This window comes from Terrapene carolina, unplaced genomic scaffold (assembly GCF_002925995.2).
Source record: "Terrapene carolina triunguis isolate 2854851 unplaced genomic scaffold, T_m_triunguis-2.0 Scaffold96, whole genome shotgun sequence".
Lineage (NCBI taxonomy): Eukaryota > Metazoa > Chordata > Testudines > Emydidae > Terrapene > Terrapene triunguis.
The window spans coordinates 21603177-21615300 of NW_020664447.1; the positions used below are offsets into that span (position 1 = coordinate 21603177).

Sequence of the window (12124 nt, forward strand, 5' to 3'; positions counted from 1 at the left end):
TCTGCACAATAGATCAGATACTTTCCTACCTTACGGAGGGGTTCTGGGACTTCCAAGGGGACTTAGGCACAAATGACAGTAAGGTGCTTATGAAAATCTCCTGGTATAAAGTGATTTAAAGTTCTCAAGTAAAACATGCTCTTAAAATCCACAATATAACTATAACTATCATTCTCTGTCTTGCCCAGTCCCATTTTGAGAGCTCAGGGTGCAAGTATGCTCAGAGATTGTGGTATTAAGTATCAAGCAGTAAAAAAAAAAAGTTATTTGGCTGGTTTTAATGTCTCTCTTACTCATCGTTTCCCGTCCTGCCCCCCAATGCCTGGAAAAGGGATGTGTCAGCTCCCACTAGTGATACCATTCAGTAAATGTGGACATGGCTTTATTTCTCCATTAGACACCACTCCTGTGTTTGTTTCCTATTCACCAGGCAAAAGCACTTTTGAAATTTATTGAAGCCATTTCTGAGAAGACTCTGAGGAGCACTGTGGCTTTAACAGCTGCCAGGGGACGTGGTAAATCTGCTGCCTTAGGATTGGCTATAGCTGGAGCTGTGGCTTTTGGGTAAGCTTAACCTCAGCTGTCCAGGCTTTTATTTCCATTGGTAAATAATGAGAAGGCTGAGAAGGTTTGAGGTGCATTTGTGTGTCAGTAATATACATATATTACGCAATCCTTTTTATGCATTTTTATGGATAGTTGTATTGATTTCCAAATCTTTACATTTTTATACTAACAGGAAATTTTAAATCTTTAAAAGTCAGAATAATCACATTTAAAAAATTAAAATAGGCAACTAAAAATCAGTTATCAGTTGTGTAGTGAAACCAATGAGCAATAGAAGTTGAGGATATAAGTGTGGTGAATTCTGACAGTGTGCTTGGATCTGTATGTAGCATGGGACTATTCATGGGCTCAAAGTTAAGATATTCATAAGTATTCATAGGATCAGTGCTCTACTAGGTAAACAATGTAATACTTGTGTACATTGGAGCAGGTGTCCCAGGAAATGGAAGGGCTTACCGTTTTAATTTTTTTGAATGTACTTTTTTTTTTTTTTTTTTTTTTTTTTTTTTTTTTTTTTTTTTTTTTTTGGCATGGTGGCTTAATGTGGATAGGGTTGTAGATTCATAACATGCAGAAATGATCGTATTTCACAATTATTTCATTTTTCAAGTATCAGTCATCAAGAAGTGATGAATTTCGCTAGAACTAGTAACACAGGAACATAATTCTCAAGTGACTTGTCTGTACATCTTAATTTAAATATTGAGATTTATCTTTTATCTACTTTCATGTGGAGAGAGAATTGTACTATTGCTGTATCTAACTAAAGTCACATCCGTTCATATAATGAAGTTCACTGTCCTTTGTATGTGAGCTCGAGTTTTATTAGATATCTGAGAATATTGATTTGCTTGTTTTAGAAATAAATGCACTTAATATATGTCCGAAATAGTAATTTTTAAGTAGTCATTCCCATCCTGATATAGTGATGGGGATATTACAATAAATTAAATAATTTGCTTTACTCACTGATTTGGGTCCGTTCATAAAAGGGTAGATAGTGTAATTCTTGTTAACAGTAAAAAGAACTTGAGGTTAGATGATGATTTATTATTGATCACTGACAAAATGCTGTTTGGTACAAAATGAAGATGGCCATTGGACCATACAGCTTACAGTCAAAAAGATGAGGTGGAGCAGAGAGTATGCACTGGAGACCCCACTGGGAAAACTAAATTTGAAAACACTTTTAGGATTCCTACTTGTGGGCATTTCAGGAGAAGTAAGTGTTGAATGCAGGAGTAGAGAAGTGTGTGCTGCTGAATACTTTGGCATAGTGGTACACACAGAAGTATCCTATAGGTGTGGTAGGAAGAATGTTTCACTTTAATTGTTGTTTTCTATTACAGTTATAAATCTGCCTTCTATAAACTCTTTATGGTTTAAGATGCTTCGTATATGTAAAATTTCAGTGTTTTGTAATGTCGTACGTGCTCTGTATAATATAAACTGAATCATTCACACTGCTTTGGATAAAAGGATTTAAAACCCTGTTTTGTTTCCTCAACAGTTACTCCAACATCTTTGTGACATCTCCCAGTCCAGATAACCTTCAAACACTATTTGAGTTTGTATTTAAAGGCTTTGATGCACTGCAGTACCAGGTAAGGAGAGCAGGCTTTTACAGTGGTTTCATAGAATCGTGTTTAGGTAGGGATTTAAAACTGCATTTCTCATTTTGGTTTTTATGTGGTTATTTTAAAAATGATATGATACCCTTTTAGCTATAGGCTGTTCGCACCTAAAAGCCTTTATAATGCTCTGTAGAAGTATATAGTGAATCAGAGTGCAGTGATATTTTACATTAAGTATTTGTAAATCAGAAATATTGTGAAACTAGATTTCTTTGCATAAGGAAACAGATATTGCTTTTAATACAAGATTTTCAGTTAGGGCCCTCAATTTAAAGTAAATGCTAGGAATACAAGTGAAATAGATTAAATAATTGACAGCTTCTTTGCTAAGAAATGGAATTTATTCTTGGATCTGCTACTCCATGAACTTTGCAAGTATTGGAGAAACCAGCTCTCTGATGGATCTCATTGAATGGACGAAAGGGAACCAAAGTACTATTATATTTTTAATACTGTTTTCACTTTAGGAATACAGGTAGGTTTAACCAGGTTGAGGCTTTCTTTACAGAATTTCTGTGCAAATAAACTGACCCTCAGGAGTGCAAGTGAGTATCTGAATGGAAGATTTAATATTAAACTAGCAGAATGTGGTGAGAAATACTTTGTTTTTCTCACAACCTGCTGTTCTGTTAGGTCTTGCATCTTCCTTTTGTTTAATCTCTTCCTTCAGGAACATCTGGACTATGAGATTATTCAGTCTCTGAACCCTGAGTTTAATAAAGCAGTCGTCAGAGTGAATGTGTTCAAGGAGCACAGACAGACTATCCAGGTAATTAATCCGCATGTCTCTTCTCCAGCCTCACTATTTCCCATTCATGGCCACTTGAAGTATAGCATATAGTTAAGTTTTTAAACTTACGTGTGTTCATTTTACATAATGTATAACGATGTTACACACCATTGTGTATTCAAACAGGTTAGAGGAGGCAAATTGCTTCCTGATCAATGGGTTCCACAAGGGAAGCTATTTATCTAGCTCTGTGGAGATCTTGTAAGTCAAGAATCTTCATTTGGATTTGCACATGCTTGTCTTTTGGTATGTATTATAATAGTGTCCAGAAAAGTGTGGTGGAGGAGCACAAATTTATAACAGACAGAAAAATGAAGGAGACCTAATCTGATACAAATAAAGTGCTTTTGTTGCTCCATAGATATGACATAAAGCATATGACCTGCTATTCCTCCTCCCTGGATTGGCACTAAAGTTCACCCAACTAGTTTACCACAGTGCCTGCACTCCATTTCTCTCTAATCAGAGACTGGCACCTTGGAAGGAAACTGTTCTTACAGGGCTGCAGCTTTGCCTCCTTTGAAGTCTCCTCAACTCCTAGACAGCAGCTCTGGATAGGGATTACCTTAGTAAAATAGCAGATTTCAGAGTAGCAGCCGTGTTAGTCTGTATCCGCAAAAAGAACAAGAGTGCTTGTGGCACCTTAGAGACTAACATTTATTTGAGCATAAGCTTTCATGGGCTAAAATGGTACTTCGCTCCTTGCAGTACATACATCCCGCCGATGCTGTGAAACTGGGCCAGGCAGAACTTGTGGTGATTGATGAAGCTGCTGCCATCCCCCTTCCTCTGGTGAAAAACCTACTGGGGCCTTACCTCGTCTTTATGGCTTCTACAATCAATGGGTAAGAGACTCACGCAGGCCTGCTTGTCTGGGAAACAAACAGCAAGGGCAGTTTCTTGTAGGACCCTGCAGATTTACTGCTCTCATTCAGGTCAGCCCTTATGCTCTTTCTGCTAGTACTGACCCTTTTGCATAACTGCTCTGTCCAATGGCTGAGAGCTGCCTTTGAATTGACTGTTGTCTTCATTCTCTTCTATGGGTCACTTACTAGTCCAGCCTCATTAATTGCCTGAGCTTGGCATGCTCTGTTCTGCGCCTGTACAAAGCGCAAATGTTTAAGCATGATGCTGAAGTCTGTTAGGCGGAGTGAATGTGTAGGGTTTGTGGAGAGCAGCCACTTTCTGAATAAAAGGAGATGAAGAAAATTCCAGCATTGTGGCTACAGTCCAGTATAGGTTATTGGATCCTGCCTGTTTAAATTCCCCTTATGTTTCTACCGGTAATTATCAGTCACTTCCTGTCACATCACTGTAGTGCCCTGAAAGAGTTGCTGTCTTTCACCCTGCAAACAGCTGCATTTCAGCATCAGGTGAAGCAGTTTGTGTGGGAATAAAGTAAGCTTGTACCAACAGTGAGGCCGCAAGGGACCTAGTAATGGCACATGGCACCAGAACACAGATGAAGCCTGCAGATAAAGTTGGATTTTAGTTCCCCACACTACTTCTGCAGTTTTGTTTCAGCCTCATCTTACATGCTTCTCTTTGATCTCTAATACTGTAGTTATGAGGGCACTGGTCGGTCATTGTCCCTGAAGCTGATTCAGCAGCTCCGGCAGCAGAGTGCACAGGCACAAGCCAGCATGACTGCAGAGAACAAATCTACAGCTACGGCTAAACTCGCCTCAGGTACCTCCCCATGCTGATATCTCTGAATAGGAGTATCTAACCCGCAATATGACTGCTGTTGACTTGCACCCTATACAATTCTTGGTGCTTGCGTACTTGGATTTCTGCAGCTGTAGAGAGTGGGGGTGGAGGAACATGCAGGAAGCTTTAAAGAAGCTTGACTTGTAACTTGCCTCTCGGCTTAATATTATCAATTTCTCACCTTCTGAAACGTAACCCACTTGTAGGGGCATGGACTCCACCTGAGCAATCGAACTACCTTGATTCTATGTGGAAATAGGCGTAAGTGTCCAATTTTGGATGGTTTGGTGGGGAAGTAGGTGGTTTGCTACTTTCAGTCTTTTGGACCGAAGCTATTGAAGGGCCTGATCCTGTTGGTGTCTTCAATATTTGTCACTTCAGACATGTTTGTTTTTTCTTTTGAATCTCTCCTTCCAGCTCGTACATTGCATGAAGTCTCCCTCCACGAGTCAATCCGATATGCCCCTGGAGACCCTGTTGAAAAATGGCTCAATGACCTGCTATGTTTGGATTGTCTCAACATCACCAGGATCATCTCTGGCTGCCCGCTGCCTGAAACCTGCGACCTGTATCCTGGCTGAAATTAATACATGCTTTAAATAATTTACTTCCAGCTGTGGCAGGGTACAGTGAGTTCTTCCAGAAGAGACTAACAGCGAGGCTACAGTCTAAGGCCCCAATTCTGCACTGGCCCATTGACCAGCCTGTTGATATCTGTAGGGCTCTGTGCAGATATAGGGTCCACCCAGGTGCTTCTCAGTGCAGGCTCCGATCAAAGTGCACTCAGGCCAGTCTTCTGGGCTCGATCTCCAAGCATGGCTTTTTTTTTTTTTTTTTTGGGTTTTGTTTGCTGTGTGTTTTTTTTTTTTTTTTTTTTTTTTTTTTTTTTTTTAAGGGGTGGGCTGGCAGTGTCTTATTACCATTGATGAGCTTCAAAGAAGAGTGGTGAGTTCTAAGGAAGGTTTTGAGCGAGGGCCAGGGTCAAAAGTATGTGGTTTTTTTTCTTAATTGACGTGCTTGAAAGGGCGTATGCAGATCAGGCGTGAAGACTGTCCAAAGCCCTGATGCTGAAGTCTTTTGACAGCAATAGCTTAAAGAATGAGGAATCGGTGTTCCCTGTCTGGCTGACGCAGGCGGAGTATAAGAGCACTGAGCCAGCTCATACTGTGATATTACATGGAAAATCACCTCAGGCTGGGATAAATCAACAGGAGACGTGTCTTTTGGCTTTGGCTGTTTCCTTGATCACCATGCTTAGATATTATGTGAACAGAGACACCCTCTTTTGTTATCACAAAGCGTCGGAAATTTTTCTCCAGAGGCTGATGGCCCTCTACGTGGCTTCACACTACAAGGTAGTACTACAGCCGTGTCAGCTGGGATGTAATGGAGAAATCTCTGCCATTTTAAAGAGGTCAAATTGAGAAAGCTTAGTGGACTGATAACTCAGTAGCTTTTCTGTGCCTTAACAGATGTACAAAGCTAGAAGTTGGGCCTGGAGTTCATCACTGTCTTCCCAATTCCCTCCTCACCCAATAGGCCCTATCTCAACATGGGTTAATACTGATTCCTGGCTGTGAAATCCAGGAGACCAAATCTTAGACATTCCTGTTGCACTTGCACAGAGCCTGATAGCTGTATTATATAGGGGAGAGAAGTGTAGGTGGTGAACAGTCTTCAGTAGCATTTATTGCATTAAATAAGAACTGGGTTTTTGAATGGCCTTAAATTTAATTTAAAAATACCGTATATACTCATTCATAAGCCGAATTTTTTTAGTAAAAAAGGGAAGCACCAGAGAAGGGGGTCGGCTTATGAACAGGTATAGAGAGGGAGAGGTGGGACACAGCCCCTCCCCCCAACAGAGGGAGCAAGGAGAGGCAGCAGAGCCAGAAGGGAAGAGGCAGGACCAGAGTGTCTCTGCTTCTGGCCATGCTGCTCTCCCCCCAGCCTCCGAAGCAGCTGCAACTTGGGGCTGGCAGGCCGCATCCGTGCCGCTCGGCCCCACCCCCCATAGCAGCTTGTGGCCACGCTACCCGGCCCGCCAGAGCACACGGCCGCCTGGCCTAGCCTAGCCTGTTGGAACATGCGGCCACGCTGCCCAGTCTGGCCAGCCTGCCGGAGCAGCTCCAGAGGCATCCTCCCCAGATAAGGTGGGGTGGGATGGGGAGAGTGTGGGGGTCCCAGGCTAGGGGTGGGGTCATGTGGGGGGTGGTCACAGGGGTTACTCTCCTGACTCCCAGCTTCCCCCCACCCCCCACCCCAAAAATTTCCCCACCAGTTGTTGTCTCGGCCCATCAGGGTGAGCCGCTGGCGCGCCGGGACACTTTGTTTACTTAGGTTTACCTCCTGCCTGCGGACGCTCGAGGTAAACAAACCATCTCGGCCCGCCAGCGGCTTATCCTGATGGTCCAGGAGCCAAAGTTTGCTGACCTCTGAATTATAGGGTCGGCTTATGAACGGGTTATAAAATTTTTCCATTTTTACTTATCCATCTTGGGGGGGGGGTTGGCTTATAAACGATCCGGCATATGATCGAGTATATACAGTAGTAATAAAATGTACCTGGAGATTGATATTATGGTTTTAAATCTCTGTAGATAATCCAATCCAAGTAATGTAGTCTAGGAGTGATAGCCTTGATTTGTTTTGAGAGTTTCTTCAGCTATCAGTATTACACCAAGGTTTTTGCTAGATCCAAATTCGCAGGAGGGAGAGGCAGGATTCATAGTAGTGTTGAACTCTAAGCAATTACTATCTTTGTGGTAGAACTTTGAAACTCTTCCCTCGTAACTGCAGAGAGTCTTGAGGATTGTTGGTCTGCAGATACACAGCCACCCATCTCACTAACACTAACTAGTAAGTGATAGAGAATTAGTGCTGTAACTTGTTTGTTTTATGGTCCTCTAGAATTCTCCCAATGACCTCCAGATGCTTTCAGATGCTCCTGCCCATCATCTCTTCTGCCTTCTGCCACCAGTCCCACCTACCCAGAATTCCTTGCCAGAAGTACTTGCTGTTGTTCAGGTAAAAGACAGAAAGCGGAAGCATACAGTGGATACAGAACTGTTTAATAAGGATGCAGTGGCAGGATGTGTGAAAGTGACTCGTATCTGTAGAACTATATAGTAGTTTCAGTTTTGTGTGTGTTATGCTAGTGCCCAGAAGCTTTAATCAGGGCCCTGTTATGCTAGCTGCTGTACAAATACACAAGGACATTGTTCCTTTCACCCAGCGCTTACAACCTAAGGAACGCATTTGTGCTGCAGGGCCTGCTGAGAAACCGAAGTACTGGTCACAGCAACCTCTTCCCCTGGGGAGAGTTGATCGCAATACTTCTCCAATGTTGCTTGTATTCCTGTTACTTCATAGCATTTGTATAGTGCTGCACAAATATGAACTCATTAGGAGATGACTGAATTGTGGTGCATTGATATTGAACCTTCTTGCATCTTATTTGCAATTCTTAAGTAACATGAGCATTTCTACATAAGTATACAACTCTTCCACCTCCTTGACCCTTTAAGTACCAGTAATCAAGGTTATGATCACCAGGGCAATGCATGCTAGTAAATTCACAATCTACGGTAGGGAACAGGCCCATCCTAAGAGGAGAAATGAGGGAAAATCTAAGAGTGAAACTGGCTAGGCAGGTGGTGGGTAGTGATTAGCTGCTGCTGAGGGCTATAGATTGTGCACATAGGTAGTCTTTGCTAAAGCATGTTGTAATTAAAGTTGACAGAATTCAGTTTTTGTGTTTTTATAATTTTGGTGGCTATCATCAATGTTTATTTTTAAGCATTTTTTATTTTTTTCAATTTAAATTTTCACAGTTGTGTGAAATGGAGGTGTCAAAAAATTGGGGAGTCAGACAATAATTATTTAATAATAGTAGACGCTGAGATTAAAAAATTTAAAGCTTTATAACTGTTAACCCAAACTGTCAACAACACACATTAAAATATGCAAAGTAAATATCCTTATATCAAACTCTTATGTTCTCGAGCAGCATTTTTCTTTGCAGACTTCAGTTACTAGTGATGGAAATAATTTTTTTGGCTGTTTGTGAGATCGATGTTTACAGATAAAAATCTAATCCTTCCAAGCCTACTTATAATCTTTGTTACACTATCCTTCCCCCGTCCCTGCCTGCTTATATCTTCTCTTTAGACTGAATGTTTTTAGGTCAGGCCCTGTCGCTGTTTGTACAAACTCCAGCAGAAGGGGATCCTAGTATGCTACAGGTTCTCCCACAGTATAAATGGAGGCTAGATGACTGACCAAGGGTTTTCTATCTGTAGGCTTCTGCAATGGGCAGCTGTAGTACGGGACTAAACATCTTTCTCTGTTCATAACCTTTCCTTCTTTCTCTTGGCAGGTGTGTCTGGAGGGAGAGATCTCTCGCCAGACTATCATGAACAGCCTGTCTAGGGGGAGGAAGGCTTCAGGAGATCTTATTCCATGGACTGTCTCAGAGCAGGTAAGTCATTTGGCTGTTTGGTTATGTTTTCGTGTGAGGGGTGTTTAATGCTGATTTGTTATTCTGAACACTCCAACTCTTTTCTTTAATCTGACTTGTATTTCGCACGCAGTTCCAAGATCCAGACTTCGGGAGCCTCTCGGGTGGACGTGTTGTTCGCATTGCAGTCCACCCTGATTATCAAGGGGTAATGTATTCCAGCATTCTGTGATTATAGGTAGCCAGCAGTGAGACCACCTCATCTGCTCTCACAAGATGACCAGAATGAGGCTTGACCACTATTTGGGTGGGAGACTTCCAATGAAAGCTCAGCTTCTGCAGCAAGTGTAGGGGAATTGTCCTCCTTAGGGGTAGTACCAAACCAATGCCCCCAGCATCTTGCTGGGCAGCGCTTTGACGCTGGAGATGTGATATGAAGCATTAGAGCCCGTGAATTTCTTGAGAGACTGGGGGGGTTAACCCTGGTGTCCTGGGGTCATTCTTTCTGCCTACTTATGGGTCCCATCTTCCAGACCGTACATCAGTAAGTACTAGGACTTCGGTGGGTTACTAATCTGAGAGCTGCGGGATTGAGCCCTAAACTTCTGGTGGTAGCTTCAGTTGGACAATGCATCCTGCACTTCCCCTTCTATAAGCTGTTAAGTACGTAAGCAGCAGATAGGTTTTTGTAGTGGCTGAATGATACTAGTATAGGTCATCTGTAAACTGCCTGCGCCCTCTGTAGGGCGAAATGTGAAGCTTTTGTGGTGAATGTGATGAGATAATGAATCTTCTTTACAAAAACAAACACACAGTTTTAAGAACTTTTTAATGTATTTTCATTTGTTTTAAATTCCCTTCCTCCTTCACAGATGGGTTATGGCAGCAGGGCTCTGACCTTATTGCAAATGTACTATGAAGGCAAATTCCCTTGCCTGGAAGAAAAAGTTACTCCGAAGCCAAAAGGAATTGCCACCGTAAGCAGTGAGGTATGAAGCTCTATGTGCTCCTGGTTTTTCTTGCTGTTTTAGGCTATTCAGTTCATATTGGAATATATGGTGGAACCCTCAGTAGCTGAGTCTCATATATCCTTCCATGTTTATAGCTTTTGAGAGATTTAATCTGCAGTCACTGTGAAGACTCTGTTATTCACCTGCTAACTTGGCTGCACTTTTTCCCTCTCTTCTCTCCAGGCTGTCAGTTTGTTAGAAGAGGCTGTGACACCTCGGAAGGACTTGCCTCCTTTACTTCTCAAACTGAGTGAGCGACAAGCGGAGAATCTAGATTATCTGGGTGTATCTTATGGCTTGACACCAAGGCTGCTCAAGTAAGAGTTTAACCATATTTGTCATCTATACCAGCGTTTCTCAAACTGTGGTCCGCAGACCCCCAGGGTTCTCCAGGGGGTCCATGGGCCCCGCTGGTCAACTCCTCCTCCTCCCTCCCAGCTCATCCTTCATGCCGGAGAACAGCTGTTCAGCGGTGAGCAGGAGGCGTTGGGAGGGAGGGAGGGAGAGGAGCAGGGACGGGGTGTGCTTGGGAGAGGGGGTGGAAAGGGGCAGGGGTGGAGTGGGGGCAAGAAGAGGTGGGGCGGGGGTGGGGCCTTGGGGGAAGGAGTGGGGTGGGGGCGAGGCCTGGGGCTGAATAGGGTGATTGGGGGTCCGTGAAAAATTTTAAATCAAAATGTGGGTTCTGGGGTCGCTAAAGTTTGAGAACCGCTGATCTATACTAAATGCGGTTGGGGGGAGCCCCTACAGATGAATGTATCATAGCACTTGGGTCCTGATATCTGTACAGGTTTCCCTTGCTTGTAATTCTGTTTCAAAACTGGCACAGCTCAATGTCCCCCTGTGGTGGGATCTGTACTTACAGTTCAGGATGGCTGGATGCAACTACTCTGGGAGCCCTTCAGGATAATGCGGAGCCCTCCCTCCTTTGCTAGCCCAGGAGCCAAGTCCCCGTTTACCATCTCAAGCTCTGGTTCTTGTATGGCCAGACTGCCCCAGTTCCATTGCAAAGCAGATCTGTGGTGCTGCGCACTCCCAAGGATACTGTTGTATTAAATTGATGAAATAAGTGGGTCCAGGAAGTTAAAGGTGTTAATATGACACTGGCAAAGTGCAATATTAAACCGCTTTTTGTAGTTTGGGGTTCTGAGGATAGACTCTCCATCCTGCTTAATTCCATGAAGCAAACACTATGAAATTCATGCCAAAATCTGGAAGTTTATTGATTGACTATGCAGCAGAATCCAAAATATAAAGTATATAAAATTGTTTGTGCATTATCATTCAATCTTAGTCAAAACTTAGCAAAATGCCGTTTTCAGAGAGGATGTCAAACAGCCCTTCTCATGGGGAAAAATCTCATCTTTTTAACTCAGCTGTTGGTGCTTTTCATTATTCCTGCTTTTGACAAAACAGACAGATACGAGAAGAAAGAAATAGGATAGTGAAAGGTGGGAAAAGTACAGCTTCCTGCTAAAATTCACAAGATCCAGTGCAGCTGATGAGTCATAAATGTGTGCTCTGGGTAGGCGGGTTGGCCATGACAGGTGCAGCTCTGGGCCCTGACTTGCTTCCTTCATCTGGAATGCTGTCTGGTCCCAGCAAGTTCCTTTTTCACCGATCCTTCTCAGGCTAGGCAGGGCTATCACAGGATCAGGTCAGGAGCCAAGGGTGTAGGGGGAAAGGATAGGAAGAAGATAGTAGTTTTGGGTTGGTAGGAAGAGAATGGCAAGACAGAACAGGATCTTGCATGTATCAGTCTGGGATACTCTTGGGTCCAGCAGTGATGATCTGGTGCCCTCACTGATGTGTTGAGGTCTAGAAATCTCTGAGGATTCTCGAGGTTCAGAGATGAAGGGAAGAGTCTCTGGTGGGAAGAGTCTCCCAGGAGTCCATGTTTTTGTTCACTGAAATCTGTTGGGTTTTTTTGTTTTTGTTGTTTTTAAGTCCCAACATT

At 43.0% G+C, this 12124-nt stretch overlaps 1 protein-coding gene across 2 annotated transcripts in view; it reads left to right on the forward strand.

The window, feature by feature from the left end:
- NAT10 (N-acetyltransferase 10) overlaps window positions 1–12124 on the forward strand; it is a 35344-nt gene that overhangs the window by 10872 nt on the left and 12348 nt on the right. For both annotated transcript variants that reach the window (XM_024213855.3, XM_024213854.3), the window contains exons 9-20: window positions 431–564; window positions 2078–2171; window positions 2872–2970; window positions 3700–3836; window positions 4556–4680; window positions 5119–5269; window positions 5960–6056; window positions 7612–7728; window positions 9080–9181; window positions 9294–9368; window positions 10033–10149; window positions 10354–10487. In XM_024213855.3, the coding sequence (XP_024069623.2) occupies window positions 431–564; window positions 2078–2171; window positions 2872–2970; window positions 3700–3836; window positions 4556–4680; window positions 5119–5269; window positions 5960–6056; window positions 7612–7728; window positions 9080–9181; window positions 9294–9368; window positions 10033–10149; window positions 10354–10487 (1382 nt within the window). The remainder of the gene's footprint in view (window positions 1–430; window positions 565–2077; window positions 2172–2871; window positions 2971–3699; window positions 3837–4555; window positions 4681–5118; window positions 5270–5959; window positions 6057–7611; window positions 7729–9079; window positions 9182–9293; window positions 9369–10032; window positions 10150–10353; window positions 10488–12124) is intronic.